This window comes from Procambarus clarkii, chromosome 2 (genome assembly GCF_040958095.1).
Source record: "Procambarus clarkii isolate CNS0578487 chromosome 2, FALCON_Pclarkii_2.0, whole genome shotgun sequence".
Taxonomy (NCBI): Eukaryota; Metazoa; Arthropoda; class Malacostraca; order Decapoda; family Cambaridae; genus Procambarus; species Procambarus clarkii.
Window position 1 is genome coordinate 18,779,499 of NC_091151.1, and position 17,244 is coordinate 18,796,742.

The 17,244-nt window shown below is 45.3% G+C and overlaps 1 protein-coding gene across 1 annotated transcript in view; it reads left to right on the forward strand.

Annotated features, from left to right (window-relative positions):
• The window catches only part of LOC123749663 (uncharacterized), a 185,864-nt gene that overhangs the window by 52,498 nt on the left and 116,122 nt on the right, over positions 1-17,244 (forward strand). Inside the window, exons 6-7 of the mRNA XM_069323920.1 lie at positions 9,950-10,051; positions 11,320-11,483. Of these exons, the coding sequence (XP_069180021.1) occupies positions 9,950-10,051; positions 11,320-11,483 (266 nt within the window). The remainder of the gene's footprint in view (positions 1-9,949; positions 10,052-11,319; positions 11,484-17,244) is intronic.

Below are 17,244 nucleotides of genomic sequence, written 5' to 3' on the forward strand. Positions count from 1 at the left end.
CCACTGCGGAGAGTCCCCCGGCGGAGAAAGAACCGAAGGCACGTCCGAGACACAGGCACCAGCACCGGCAGGCACATGGACCTCCGCCACCACGAACCGCGGAGACATCGACGCATCCGTATCCACACTGTCAACATCCGAAGCCCTACAGTCACTGAAGTCACCAACGTCGGCCCAGGAAGAAGACGAACGCCGGGAACGTTTGGGCACCGGCCGGATATCGTCCGAGCCGGTAAGTGACCCAGAAACACGGGTACCACGAGCCGAAGGAACCGACGCCAGGACGACAGCAGCCTCTACCACAGGGGGAACCGGGCCACACACAGCAGGAGACTCCGCAGTCACCCCAGCACCAAGCACATCCGGAACCCGAGTCACGGACACAGGGCCAGGCGCAGCATCAGAAGACGAGGGAGAAGACAGCGACGTCACACAGGGAGCTCCAGGAAGGCCCACGGGAGCAGTTGGAACAGCAACAGGATCAGGCAGACCAACCGACGGTACCTCAAGAACCGGAGGAGGGACGACAACAACCGGAGGAACGGCAGGCGCGGCCGGGGAAGCTGCAGCAGCAGACGGGACGCGCACCACCTCATCAACATCACCGGAGACTGCCTCCAGAGGGAGCGGCGGGAAATCCTCGTCGCGGAACAAGTTGACAGGAGCAGCAGGGGCCTCAGAGCATCCGGCAGCCTGATGCCCCAACAGGCCACACCGGAAACAGGTACGAGGCTGCCGGGCATAATACACCCGGACGTAGTACCCCATAAGCCGGACAGAAGAAGGTATATCCGACCGCAGGCGCATCCCCAACGTGCGAATGTTTGTACGCCTCCCAGCATACCGCCCCGAGGAGAGCGTGTTCACCCGCACGCTGACAATAGTACCAAAACCCCCGAAGTAACGCCGGAGGAGGTCATCAGGGAATTCCAGGGGCGCACCATGGATACTGACATAAGTCAGGGCACCACTGCGGTCCGAAATCGCCACAGAGCCGGCATCGTCTGGCAACGGCAACGTACGCCCCTCGTACCGACGGAGGAAGTCCCGGTACTCGTCCTCCCCCACGAACTTAATAACAACCCGATGGGCCGAAACTAGCTCCACACCGTAAACAGCTTCCACCGGAACACGAAGCATGTCACACATCACCATCTCGATGGTCGGATAACCAGCCTTACAAGTAAACTCCAGGCCCACGGAGTTCACACGCTGAACAGGAGGAAGATGGCCCCCCATGTCAGAACTGCCACGTCAACGCAGCCAGGCAGGCAACAAAACTGGTAGGGCAATGACGCCCACACCACCTGGCGACCAAAACAGCAAACAACTCCAACAGCCACGGAGGGTCGAGAAACGTCCTCACTCCACGGCTGCCAACAGTCGACCCTATCGTAGTTTATTTGAATATGCCAGGTTGTCCGTCGACTCGCTCTCCTCGTTTGCGTCGTTCAAATGATTTTCTACTGGCATTCCACGTGTAATACGTAGGCACTTCTGAATACAGCAGCTTTTTGCAAACACGTCATTCTGACATAACATGAAGAAAGCCGTAACCGTTGTAGCCCGTGGAGTCATAGCTGTTTGTTGCACATTTGCAGCTGTGAAAAAACGTATTTTCCATTTTTTTTTTCAAAAGAAAACCAAAAAATACTAACGAAATATTTCAAATCAAACGTAGATCAATAGACACAGCTCAATTTCACCACCAATTGCACTGAAAAAAAGGAACTGTTAAAAAAACGAAATGAAAAACAATGAAAAAAGAAACAAATAAACTATACTCACGAAATGAACACTATGGTAAACAACGCAACTCAGTTCCAAGGCAATGTCACACAAAATAATTAAATAAAAATAAAAATAAATAAAAATCTATGAAAAATCAATTTATCAATGCAATCAGAAACATTGAAATGAAATTGTAACGTATTTTAAATAGCGTGTGTTGCTCTTACATGCAACAGATGGCGCTGTTTTTCCAAATAAAGCATGTTTTTACCTGTCACAGGTGTGACATCAAGATAGTAGGTATATAAAAACATGCACGTAATTGAATGGAACGTTGTGACAAAATTTCAAAGCAATCAGAGGAGAACTTTCAGAGTTTACAGCATATGTTTCTCATACGTCCTACAGATGGTGCTGATTTAAAAAAAAGCATGTTTTTTTCCTGTCACAGGTGAGACATGTATCTAGTAGGTATATAAAAACACTCGTCTATTCGAATGCAACGTTGTGTCAAAATTTCAAAGCAATCGGTAAAGAGGTTTCAAAGATTTCCCTGACATGAAAAACACAGTTTTTTCTAAAAAGTATGTTTTTTTCCGTTACAGACGTGACATCTATATAGTACGTATATAAAAACCTGCTCGGATGCGAATGGAATGTTGTGTGAAAATTTCAAAGCAATCGGTGAAGAACTTTCGGAGATTAGCGATTTTGAACAAACGAACATTTCCATTTTTATTTATATAGACTAGCTGTACCCGCCACGCGTTGCAGTGGCTCAGTCTGGTTAAATGGTAAAGACAGAAAAGAGAAAGTGCACGTTTCTAATATGTTTAATTTCACAATGCTTGTGGGTATACAATAATTTTTGTTGTTCCATTGTCTGAGGAGATATAGAGATTGTCTGGTTTGCCGGCTCTAGAACACACAACATATAATTGTCCATGTGAGAAGCAATCTGTGTCTAGATATAAACTGCACAATTCTAAAAATTGGCCCTGAGCTTTATTGATGGTGATTGCAAACGCCAATCGAATTGGAAATTAAAATCTCTTAAATTGAAATGGCATATCTGTTGGAATCATAGGAATGCAGGGAATGATACACTTTCCTGTTTGAAAGGTCCTGTCAAGATTGTTGCTTCTACGACGTCGCTGGTTAATTTGTTTACTGCACGGCGCGTGGCGTTGCAAAGTTTTGGCTGGTTGATATTTCGCTACATGATAATTGGCACGCCGATTTTCAATTGTTGTACGTGTGATGGTATCCCTGGCAGATGGAGTGAATTGAAAAATTATGATGGATAATTTACCTCTTCATCTGCTTTAATAACAGTGTCGACGGACTTTTATGTAATTGCCTCGCTCTGAATGTTAGACTGAATAATATTGTTAAGGTCGTAGACGTTTTGTTCTTGGCCACAAGAATAGCTCGTTCACTTAGCCAATCGTGATTCTCATAATTGGTTTGAATATTGGGAAATACTTTTTCAACCAATTCTTTTATGATGTCACTAAATTGCGAAAGCTAAGGCAATGAAATTCGTCCTGAGGTCAGATCAACCGGCACGTTTACGTTCCCAATTTCCAGAAATTGATGTGAGAATATCTCAGCTGATGGATCGTTTTGCAGTAGCTACATAACTATACGTATATTTGTAGTTAATTTATATATCTTTACGTGGCGCCACAAAGTAGAGTATTTCATGCAAGCATTTATTTCGTCCGCTGGTGTCAATCGAGGAATTACAGGTAATGTTTGCCTTAAATCTCCTGCAAGCAATAATAATGCATTCCCAATGGTGTGATGTTTCCACGCAAATCTTGCAATGATTGATCAAGAGGCTCGAGCGATTTTTTGTGGGGCATTGTGTATTCATCCCAAATAATAAGTTTGCATTTCTGCAATACTTTTCCCATGCCGGATCTTTTGGAAATGTTGCACGTGGGAGTTTCACTGAATTGCATGTTCAAATGCGATTTCAAAGTCGAAGTGGCAGTTCTTCGACCTGGTAGCAATATTGCAGCAATTTCGGGCGATGCAAGAGCTAAGGATATGCCATTTTGGGATCGAAATGCTGCCAGAATCAATCTAAATTCTATTTATCAATGCAATCAGAAACATTGAAATGGAATCGTAACATATCTTGTACTGCATGTGTTGATCTTACGTGCAACAGATGGCGCTGTTTAAAAAAAAAGTATGTTTTTACCTGTCACAGGTGTGGCATCTAAATAGTAGGTATATAAAAACACGAACGTATTTGTATGGAATGTTGTGTCAAAATTTCAAAGCAATCAGTGAAGAACATTCGTAGATTAGAGCGTGTGTTGCTCCTACGTCCTACAAATGGCGCTGTTTTTTTTAAAAAGCATGTTTTTTCCTGTCACAGGTGAGACATGAGTATAGTGTGTATATAAAACCACTTGCCTATTCCAATGCAATGTTGTGCAAAATTTCAAAGCAATCGGTAAAGAGGTTTCAAAGATTTCCCTCACATGAAAAACACATTAAAACACAGTTTAAAAAAAAAAAACATGTTTTTTTTCCCATCACAGACATGATATCGATATAGGAAGTATAAAAAAAACCCCGCTCGGATGTGAATGGAACATTGTGTGAAAATTTCAAAGTAATCCGTGAAGAAATTTCAGAGATTAGCGATTTTGAACAAACGAACATTTCCATTTTTATTTATATAGATTAGATAAGGACCAAGGCCTAATTACCTGTATTTAGTGGCTTGTTCACGTCCTAACCGGTTCGCCCTATATCTACTTAACATTAACTGGCCAAAAATTATTAGATAAACGGGTTTCGGTAAGATACTTCCCTTGTTTAGATGTTGACTGCGTGTTGATGATGGAACAATCACTAATTTGATCTCCATAACACTTCGTCCAAGAGAATTATAGGAGCTGAATTTGCTCCAGCCACTATGGTCTTAACAATGGCTGACCTCCCTCACCACTGACGCACCTGGCTCTCTTTGTCCAGATGTCAATATGTGGTAGAAGGGCCACATTTACTCTATTTTGATACTAATAATTAAGTTAATTCAAATGATATGTTTTTATGATGTAATAAGTCCAAAGACTACTGTATTTAAGAATAATTCCCAACACAATAGCTGGAGAATTTATAGTACTATGTGGCAATGATATCCCGTTTTCTATTGAAGAAAAATTCCACTAAAAGCTACATTTTCTATGGGTTAACTTGTGTATACAACAGCAGCAATATTATCTGCATTTTGCATGTAATATTATTCTATGGTGTCGAGTTTTCGGACATACACTACCAAACCTCAACAAACATAACCAGACCTCACCATACAGCACCAGATCTCACCATACAACAACAGACCTCACCATACAGCATCAGACCTCACCATACAGCACCAGACCTCACCATACAGCACCAGACTTCACCATACAGCACCAAACAAAACCAGACCTCCTCATTCACCACCAAACCTCATCATACAGCCTCAGACCTCACTATACTGCACTAGACCTCACCATACAATATCAGACCCCACCATACACAAACAGACCTCATCAAACACCACCGGACGTCACCATACAGCCCAATACCTCACCATACAGGCCCAGACGTCACCATACACCACCATACGTTACCATACACCACTAGACCTCATCATACACAACCAGATCTCACCATAAAGCTTCAGACCTCAACATTCAACGCCAAACATCACCATACACCACCAAACCTCAGCCTACTCTACCAGACCTTACCATACAGCCTCAGACCTCACCATACACCACCAGACCTCATAATACACCACCATGCAGCCTTAGACCTCACCATATAGCCCCAAACTTCACCATACAGCCTCAGACCTCACCATACACCACCAGACGTTACCATACACCACCAGACCTCATAATACACCACCACACATCACCATGCAGCCTCAGACCTCACCATATAGCCCCAGACCTCACTATACAGCCTCAGACCTCACCATACAGCCTCAGACCTCACCATACACCACCAGACCTCACCATACAGCACAAGACTACACCAGTCAACACCAGACCTCACCATATAACAAACTTCACTATACAACACCAGACCTCACAATAAAACACCAGACCTCACCATACACCACCAGACGTTACCATACACCACCAAACCTCATAATACACCACCACACATCACCATGCGGCCTCAGACCTCACCATACAGCATCAGACCTCACCATACAACACCAGACGTCACTATACAGCCCCAGACCTCACCATACAGCATTAGACCTCACTATGCGGCCCCAAAGCTCACCATACAGCACTAGACCTCATCATACAACAACAGAACTCACCATACAGACCCAGACCTTACTACACCCAGCACTAGACCTCACTATACAGAACCAAACATCACCATACAGCCCCAAACCTCACCATAAAGCACCAGACCTCACCTTACAAGAACAGACCTCACCTTACAAGAACAGACCTCACCATACTTCACCAGACCTCACCATACACCATCACACCTCATCATACAGCCCCAGACCTCACCATACAGCACCAGACCTCACCGTACAGCACAAGACTACACCAGTCAACACCAGACCTCACCATACAACAAACTTCACTATACAACACCAGACCTCACCATACAGCGCAGACCTCATCATAAAGCTCCAGATCTCACCATACAGCATCAGACCTCACCATACAGCCCAACACCTCCCCATACAACAACAGACCTCACCATACAGTACCAGACCTCACCATGCAGCCCCAGACCTCACCATACAGCACTAGACTTCACCATACAACATCAGACCTCACGATACAGAATGATTGATGAAGATTAAGCCACCCAAAAGGTGGCACGGGCATGAATAGCCCGTAAGTGGTGGCCCTTTTGAGCCATTACCAGTATCAAGAGCTGATACTGGAGATCTGTGGAGGTGCGACTGCACTCTGCGTGACGGGAGATGTCTCCCGGACCAAGTGGTGACGATACAGTCCCAGACCTCATTATATAACACCAGACCTCACCATAACGCGCCAGATCTCACCATACAGCACCAGACCTCACCATACAGCACCAGACCTCACCATACAGCACCAGACTTCCCCGTACAATACCAGATTTCAACATAAAGCACCAGACTTCACCATATAACACCAGACTTCACCATATAACACCAGACTTCACGATACAACACTAGACCTTAACCATACAGCACCAGACCTAACCATTCAGCAATAGACCTCACCTTACAACACCAGACCACATCATACACCACCAGATGTCTCCATACAGCCCCAGACCTCACCATACAACACCAGACGTCACCATGCACCACCCGACATCCCCATACACCACCAGACGTCACCATACACCACCAGACGTCACCATACACCACCAGACGTCACCATACACCACCAGACGTCACCATACACCACCAGGCCACACCATACAGCTTCGTGTCACAGCTTCGTGTCATCCTTTGCAGATGACACAAAAATCAGAATGGCAATTACGTTTGCGGAAGACATTTAAAAATTACAAGCAGATATCAACAAAGTTTTCGATTGGGCAGCAGAAAATAACATAATGTTTAACAGTGATAAATTCTAGGTACTCTGGTACGGCAAAAATGAGGATCTGAAACATAATACAGGGTACAAAACACAATCGAATCTGGCCCATTGTAGGAAAACAGCATGTCAAGGATTTGGGAATAATGATGTCCGACGACCTAACGTTTAAAAAGCATAACCAAGCAAGTATTGCAGCAGCCAGAAAAATGATAGGATGAATTCCGAGAACTTTCAAATCTTGGGATCCCATCACAATGGTTGTACTCGTCAAGTCACTTGTGTTGTCCCGTCATGAGTACTGCTCAGTACTCACTTCCCCCTTCAGAGCAGGAGAGATTGCTGAAATAGAGGGAGTACAGAGAACATATACGGCACGCATAGACGCGATAAAGCACCTAAATTATTGGGATCGTCTCAAAGCTCTCCAAATGTACTCACTAGAAAGGAGACGAGAGAGATACCAAATATATCTAGTCAATTCATATTCCATGTGTATATTCCGTATACACATGGAATATACTGGAGGGGACAGGTTCCAAATCTGCACAGTAAAATAACAACGTACTGGAGTGAACGATATGGAAGAAAATGCAGAATAGAACCAGGGAAGAGCAAAGGTGTCATAGGCACAATCAGAGAACACTGTATAAACATCAGAGGTCCGCGGTTGTTCAACGTCCTCCCAGCGACTATCAGAAATATTGCTGGAATAACCATGGACATATTCAAGAGAAAACTAGACTGTTTTCTAAAAAACGTGCCGGACCAAACGGGCTGTGGTGGGTATGTGGGCCTGCGGGCCGCTCCAAGCAACAGCCTGGTGGACCAAACTCTCACAAGTCAAGTCTGGCCTCAGACAGGGCTTGGGGAGTAGAAGAACTCACAGAACCCCATCAAGCAGTTGTCAAGTAGGTATAGAGCCCCAGACCTCACCATACACCACCAGACGTCATCATACACCACCAGACGTCACCATACACCACCAGACCTAACCATACACCACCAGACGTCATCAAACACCACCAGAGCTCACCATACACCACCAGACGTCACCATACACCACCAGAGCTCACCATACACCACCACCAGACATCACCAGACGTCACCTTACACCATCAAACGTCACCATACACCACCAGACGTCACCATACACCACCAGACCTTACCATACCCCCCCTCAGACCTCTCCATACAGCACCAGACCTCACCATACAACACCAGATCTCACCATACAGCACCAGACTTCACCACACGACACCAGATCTCACAATACACCACCAGAACTCACTATACAGCACCAGACCTTACCATATAGCTCCATATCTCACCATAAAGCCGCAGATCTCACCATACAATACCAGACCTCATCATACAACACAAGACCTCAGAAAACAACACCAGAACTCACCATACAGACCCAGAACTCACCATACAGCACCAGACCTCACCATACAGCACCAGACCTCACCATTCAGCATCAGACCTCACCATACAGCACCAGACCTCATTATTCAGCCCCAGACCTCACCATACAGCACCAGACCTCACCATTCAACACCGTATTTCACCATACAGCACCAGACCTCACCATACAACACCAGATTTCACCATACAGCACCAGACCTCACCATACAGTACCTGACCTCACCATACAGTACCTGACCTCACCATACACTACAAGAGCTCACCATACAACACCAGACTTCACTATACTGCCCTATACCTCACTATACAGCACCAGACCTCATTATTCAACTCCATACCTCACCATACAGCACCATACTCCACAGTACAGCACCAGACCTAACCCACACAGTACCAGACCTTACCATACACCACCATACCTCACCATACAGCACCAGACCTCACCATACACCACCATTCCTCACCATACACCACCATTCCTCACCATACACCACCATTCCTCACCATACACCACCATTCCTCACCATACACCACCATTCCTCACCATACACCACCATTCCTCACCATACAACACCCCGCCTTATCTAGTCTTTGATTGGTATCCAACTACAGTATTCTATTATTTCTTCATCCTCCTGACTACCTTAGTTGTTATGGTTGCTGGAGCAGTATGGTGAATTTTGTGTCTCGGTCTTGAAGATGGTTGACTGAATCTGAGTGTTGTCTGGCTGTTGGTAATTGGCTGAGTGTTGGATGTGCAGGGTTTAGCCAATGTCTGATGTTCCTTTGTAGTTATTTCTGTGGATTTTTTAAGTGTTGAAATACTAGGCAACATTTTTTACCTTCTGCTATGACCACGATGTTGCAAGAAGAATTGATATTGTCTCTCCTTCACCACAATGTTGAGTTATCTTGAGGTTATCTTGAGATGATTTCGGGGCTTTTAGTGTCCCCGCGGCCCGGTCCTCGACGAGGCCTCCACCCCCAAGAAGCAGCCCGTGACAGATGGCTAACACCCAGGTACCTATTTTACTGGTAGGTAACAGGGACATAGGGTGAAAGAAACTCTGCCCATTTTTCCTCGCCGGCGCCCGGGATCGACCCCGGGACCACAGGATCACAAGTCCAGTGTGCTGTCCGCTCGGCCGACCGGCTCCGCAAACCGGATAGTTTGATAAAGATGTTTACAGAGACTGGTGTTACAGGTGGTGCTGAGGTTCTGCTACTCCCTCGACGCCAGCAACATCAACGACGCCCCGCCCGCTCAACTGGCGGCCCATATACAGCAGTTAACACCTCTCCTACAGGTAAGGTTGTTGGAGGAGTGCCACTAACCCACACCTGCATGGTAAGGCTGTTGCAGGAGTGCCACTAGCCCACACCTGCACGGTAAGGCTGTTGCAGGAGTGCCACTAGCCCACACCTGCATGGTAAGGTTGTTGCAGGAGTGTCACTAGCCCACACCTGCACGGTAAGGCTGTTGGAGGAGTGTCACTAGCCCACACCTGCACGGTAAGGCTGTTGCAGGAGTGCCACTAGCCCACACCTGCATGGTAAGGCTGTTGCAGGAGTGGCACTAGCCCACACCTGCACGGTAAGGCTGTTGGAGGAGTGTCACTAGCCCACACCTGCACGGTAAGGCTGTTGCAGGAGTGCCACTAGCCCACACCTGCACGGTAAGGCTGTTGCAGGAGTGCCACTAGCCCACACCTGCACGGTAAGGTTGTTGCAGGAGTGCCACTAGCCCACACCTGCACGGTAAGGTTGTTGCAGGAGTGTCACTAGCCCACACCTGCACGGTAAGGCTGTTGCAGGAGTGCCACTAGCCCACACCTGCACGGTAAGGTTGTTGCAGGAGTGCCACTAGCCCACACCTGCACGGTAAGGCTGTTGGAGGAGTGCCACTAGCCCACACCTGCATGGTAAGGTTGTTGGAGGCGTGCCACTAGCCCACACCTGCATGGTAAGGCTGTTGCAGGAGTGGCACTAGCCCACACCTGCACGGTAAGGCTGTTGCAGGAGTGCCACTAGCCCACACCTGCATGGTAAGGCTGTTGCAGGAGTGGCACTAGCCCACACCTGCACGGAAAGGCTGTTGCAGGAGTGTCACTAGCCCACACCTGCACGGTAAGGCTGTTGCAGGAGTGTTGCTAGCCCACACCTGCATGGTAAGGCTGTTGCAGGAGTGTAACTAGCCCACACCTGCATGGTAAAGCTGTTGCAGGAGTGTTACTAGCCCACACCTGCACGGTAAGGCTGTTGCAGGAGTGTTACTAGCCCACACCTGCACGGTAAGGCTGTTGGAGGAGTGCCACTAGCCCACACTTGCATGGTAAGGCTGTTGCAGGAGTGCCACTAGCCCACACCTGCACGGTAAGGCTGTTGCAGGATCACCGCTAACCCACACCTGCATGGTAAGGTTGTTGCAGGAGTGCCAATAGCCCACACTTGTACGTTAAGGCGTCGTAGAGTGAATGGTCAGCTGTGTTTGCAGGTTGATAACAGTGAGTATTGCATGTGCTGATGCAGACGTTTGCTGGGAAGATAACAGTTAGTGTTGCATGTATTGTTGCAGACGTATGCTGGAGTGATAGCAGTGCTGCAGGCCGGCTTCATCGGGGTGTGGGGAGAGTGGTACTACACGGCTAACTATGGGAACAACGGTGTCGTCACCTCCCAGGACTGGTACAAGAGAACCCAGGTGGTGAACCAGCTGCTCCAGGCTCTTCCAGCATCCAGGTGGCTACCACTGTGATCCTTATCCTTCACAACATCCAGGTGGCTACCAATGTGATCCTTATCCTTCACAACATCCAGGTGGCTACCACTGTGATCCTTATCCTTCACAACATCCAGGTGGCTACCACTGTGATCCTTATCCTTCACAACATCCAGGTGGCTACCACTGTGATCCTTATCCTTCACAACATCCAGGTGGCTACCACTGTGGTCCTTATCCTTCACAACGTCCAGGTGGACACATAAGAACACAGTAATGGACACATCCAGGGGGACACATAACACAGTAATGGACACTGCTATACGGCCAAAATATTAGTCCATGAGAGGCAGCTCTTATTTACATACACACAGACTCAGTTATATATATGTCTAACCTACGCTAGAAACAATTCCACGTCTATTATATTACCTGTTAATTTGGTACATTAATCCACAAGACCGGTCACCAGTATTGACCCAGATTTGTCTGGAACTTAAACTTATTCAATATATATATCCAATGTTTAGAGTCACATTTTGTGTTGATGTATTAATCAAGCCTATGTCCTCTTTTATACTCTTTTATTCATTAATGTACATTAATTATGTCACCTTATACTTTTAGTCTTTCAAGAGAATGTAAAATTCGGTGTTTTCAACATCTCCATAAGACAAGTTTCTTATTCCTTGGGTTAAATTTCTCAGCCGTCTGTGTACATGATCATGTGAACTTATGTCCACTGTGTAGTTGGGTGACCATTACTCAGCTGTATAATCCTCCTGAGGCCTAATACAGGCAAGGTAAGGAGGAAGCCTCGTGAGGCCCAACACAGGCAAGGTAAGGAGGAAGCCTCGTGAGGCCCAACACAGGCAAGGTAAGGAGGAAGCCTCGTGAGGCCCAACACAGGCAAGGTAAGGAGGAAGCTTCGTGAGGCCCAACACAGGCAAGGTAAGGAGGAAGCCTCGTGAGGCCCAACACAGGCAAGGTAAGGAGGAAGCTTTGTGAGGCCCAACACAGGCAACGTAAGGTGGAAGCCTCGTGAGGCCCAACACAGGCAAGGTAAGGTGGAAGCCTCGTGAGGCCCAACACAGGCAAGGTAAGGAGGAAGCCTCCTGAGGCCCAACACAGGCAAGGTAAGGAGGAAGCCTCGTGAGGCCCAACACAGGCAAGGTAAGGAGGAAGCCTCGTGAGGCCCAACACAGGCAAGGTAAGGAGGAAGCTTCGTGAGGCCCAACACAGGCAAGGTAAGGAGGAAGCCTCGTGAGGCCCAACACAGGCAAGGTAAGGAGGAAGCTTTGTGAGGCCCAACACAGGCAAGGTAAGGTGGAAGCCTCGTGAGGCCCAACACAGGCAAGGTAAGGTGGAAGCCTCGTGAGGCCCAACACAGGCAAGGTAAGGAGGAAGCCTCCTGAGGCCCAACACAGGCAAGGTAAGGAGGAAGCCTCGTGAGGCCCAACACAGGCAAGGTAAGGAGGAAGCCTCGTGAGGCCCAACACAGGCAAGGTAAGGAGGAAGCTTCGTGAGGCCCAACACAGGCAAGGTAAGGAGGAAGCCTCGTGAGGCCCAACACAGGCAAGGTAAGGAGGAAGCTTTACCATCACACTGAGGGCCACAGCGCTAGCAACACTACAAACCTGACATGACAGGGCTCATCCCGTCGAAACCTTTAAAATGCTGAACAATTTGGCAGATATTGTACCTGAATAAAATTCTGGGAGTCCTACTCTCCATGCCCGGCCTGAGGCCAGGCGTAACTTGTCATAGCTTGGTTCAACAGGCTGTTGCTTGGAGCGGCCCGCAGACACACATATCCACCACAGCCTGGTTGGTCGAGTTCTTCTTGCAAAAGTGTCCATTTTTTTCTAGAAGACTCTTCTTCTGGCAATATTTCTTACACTTGCTGGAAGCATGTTGAACAACTGAGGACCTCTGAAGTTCATAGTGTTCCCTGATGGTGTCTCTGGCACCTCTGCTCTTCGCTGGCTTTATTCTGCATTTCCTTCCATATAGCTCACTCAAGTTTGTTATTATTTTCCTGTGTAAATTTGGGACCAGGCCCTCCAGTATTTTCCATGTGTCTATTATTTGATACCTCTCTCGTGTCCTTTCTAGAGAATACATTTTGAGAACTTTGAGACGATTCCAATAATTTCGGTGCTTCGTTGTGTCTATGCCTGCTGTATATGTTCTTTGTATTCCCTCTATTTCAGTAATCTCGCTTTCTTTAAAAAGTCAGATTTAACACAAACAAGGAGCAACGGCTTCAAGCTCGATAAACCACAATGTAGCACTGAGAACAGGAGATTTCACCCACAGGGTTATTAATCCATGAAACCGCCTACCCGTTGAAGCGGTAAATGCCAAATCACCACTGCAGTTTAAAATCCTCCTCGATAAAATCCTCAGGACAAATGGGGACATCTTCGACAAGCCGCCGGCTTCTTGTCTTCGTCGAGGCCACAAGAGAGTTAGTGGCCCTCATATAATTTCCGATAGACGTCTTACTGCTGAAGCATCAGGAAATAAATTCCATTATGTCATTTCCTTTAATCAGTATATTTATGCTTTCATTTTTTGAATAAGATTCCTACTTATCTCGAGTTCAGACTTCACAACTTCAAGAATTTTGTGCGTAGCTCAAAACCCAACACTTTCAGCATTAAACTCTATCTGCCACTCTACAGTCTTGAAGATATTTTGTCTTCATCGCAATTTATTTCCCAGAGCTATTTATGTGGGCCAAAAAAATATCGTACTAGAAAATGGAAGCGGCTCTCAAAGTGACGTACAGTCCCGTTTTCTATGTTCGGTCCTCTGGAAGGTTAGGACACGACACTTTAAACTGACCATTTTGACCATGTGTTTGATGCACCAGGCTATCAAAGGTTTTAATCCTTCATGAAGAAGGCTACACCAGTATCCGTGGTGTAGTGGTAAGACGTTCCGCGAGAGCTTTGTCATGGGTTCGTATCCTGGTCGGGGAGGATTTACTGCACGTAAATCCTTAACTGTGTCCACTGTTTAACTCAACAGTAAAATGAGTACTTGGTTGTAAAAATGATTCTTTGCGGCGGGGATCGTATTCCAGGGACCTACCTGAAACGCTACACGTACTAGTGGCTGTACAAGAATGTAACAACTCGTATATATCTAAAAAAAAAAAGTTCTTTGATTACATATAACTTGTGGTTTAAGAAAGTGTGCTGAACATTTGAGGCTCGCGTGTTCTTCAGTAGTGACTGATTTGATGAAAACGATCAGTGATCTCTAGCTATGGCGAGACTGTCGGATGTTCGGTAAGTCTCACATCTTCCAACATTTTTGTACAGTCTGTCACCGTCAAGTGATTACTGTACTAGATATGCTAGCGTGTTTGATGCATCTGGCTATCTAAGATTCGAATCCCTCATGAGGAAGAGTTATTTGGTTTTATATATATATATATATATATCTATATATATATATATATATATATATATATATATATATATATATATATATATATATATATATATATATATGTCGTACCTAGTAGCCAGAACGCACTTCTCAGCCTACTATGCAAGGCCCGATTTGCCTAATTAGCCAAGTTTTCATGAATTAATTGTTTTTCGACTACCTAACCTACCTAACCTAACCTAACCTAACTTTTTCGGCTACCTAACCTAACCTAACCTATAAAGATAGGTTAGGTTAGGTTAGGTAGGGTTGGTTAGGTTCGGTCATATATCTACGTTAATTTTAACTCCAATAAAAAAAATTTACCTCATACATAATGAAATGGGTAGCTTTATCATTTCACGAGAAAAAAATTAGAAAAAATATATTAATTCAGGAAAACTTGGCTTATTAGGCAAATCGGGCCTTGAATAGTAGGCCAAAAAGTGAGTTCTGGCTACTAGGTACGATATATATATATATATATATATATATATATATATATATATATATATATATATATGTATATGTCGTACCTAGTAGCCAGAACGCACTTCTCAGCCTACTATGCAAGGCCCGATTTGCCCAATAAGCAAAGTTTTCCTGAATTAATATATTTTCTCTAATTTTTTTCTTATGAAATGATAGAGCTACCCATTTCATTATGTATGAGGTCAATTTTTTTTTATTGGAGTTAAAATTAACGTAGATATATGACCGAACCTAACCAACCCTACCTAACCTTACCTAACCTATCTTTATAGGTTAGGTTAGGTTAGGTAGCCGAAAAAGTTAGGTTAGGTTATGTTAGGTAGGTTAGGTAAACGAAAAACAATTAATTCATGAAAACTTGGCTTATTAGGCAAATCGGACCATGCATACTAAGTTGAGAAGTGCGTTCTGGCTACTAGGAACGACATATATATATATATATATAGAGAGAGAGAGAGAGAGAGAGAGAGAGAGAGAGAGAGAGAGAGAGAGAGAGAGAGAGAGAGAGAGAGAGAGAGAGAGAGAGAGAGAGAGAGAGAGAGAGAGAGAGAGAGAGAGAGAGAGAGAGAGAGAGAGAGAGAAAATGCTTAACGCGTTTTCGGCTAATTTGCCTTCATCAGAGCAAAGTAGAATGAAGATAAGATTGCTGATCAGACCTTTATATCCGCCTGGGCAGATCACCTGACCACCAAAAATAAGTGATGGAAAGGAATTATAAGAAAGAAGGTAACTGCAGAAGGCCAATTGGCCCATACGAGGCAGCTCCTATTAATATCTCCAAGTGCCATACGTGTTGGAAATTTCCAACATAATACAACACTGTTGTATTATTATTAATTATTACTAAAATCTACTAATTACTGTAGTAACTAAAATTAACCAACCGTAGAGTTCACATGAACTAATAATTGTATCTGTACAATAATGCTAGAATTCTTACGTAACCAAACACCAGTATTGCCTCAGATTCTACCAAAATAAACACATTTATATCCAGTGTGTCAGAGAATTGAGTTTGATTCTCTAAAAACAACAGTGTTCTGTGTGATAATTATTTACCGATAACCTGACTCCCAAATAATGCCAAATCGAGCGTTTCTAGTTACAACTGTTATCTGGTAATAAATTTAACGTCACACGTGAATGCCATGGAGAGAATTAAAATCATCCTCCATTGCTCATTTAACATCGTAAAACGAGCAAGTAATAATATTTAGCTCCCTAGAATTATAAACCCGTCATTATCCAAGCATTTTAGCCGCAACTGCGAGAAATAATATTATTCGTAGTAAATAATTTGTGTAGCAAATGCGGGACGCGGAGCGGGGCAGGGAGAGACGCCATTAATCGGAGAGGGTGTGGAGGCGTCGGTGTTAGAGGAAAGGCGCCAAAGTGCGGTGTGAAGACTTGTTGCAGAATTGAGCAACTCGTTTGGTGTCAGTGTCATAGGATACATTGTGGTGAATCGTCAACAAGAATTAACTTGACATTTAGCCCGGAACTTGTCAATTTGTTCCATGTAATCCATCGTAACCGGCCAGAGAAGCGCGTCGACATCTAGGCCAAGCTAGCCACCACGTGTTCGCCATTGCGACGCTAGAGCCTGGGACACGAGTTTCGGCAAGCTTGAACTTATACAGTGCCCTATTAGCTAAGTACACATATTCCCTTTTGATGCATCATTAGAGATTGTTTACAACAGGGTAGCTTGTCGTCACGCCGAGCGACACAAATAAAACACATGTTAGTATATTTATTACTCTCCATTCCCAATTTCTTGAATATAGATATTTAGTAGCCTAATATGTTGCTACATAATATATCTTAATTTACAGCTTGCGTGTGAGG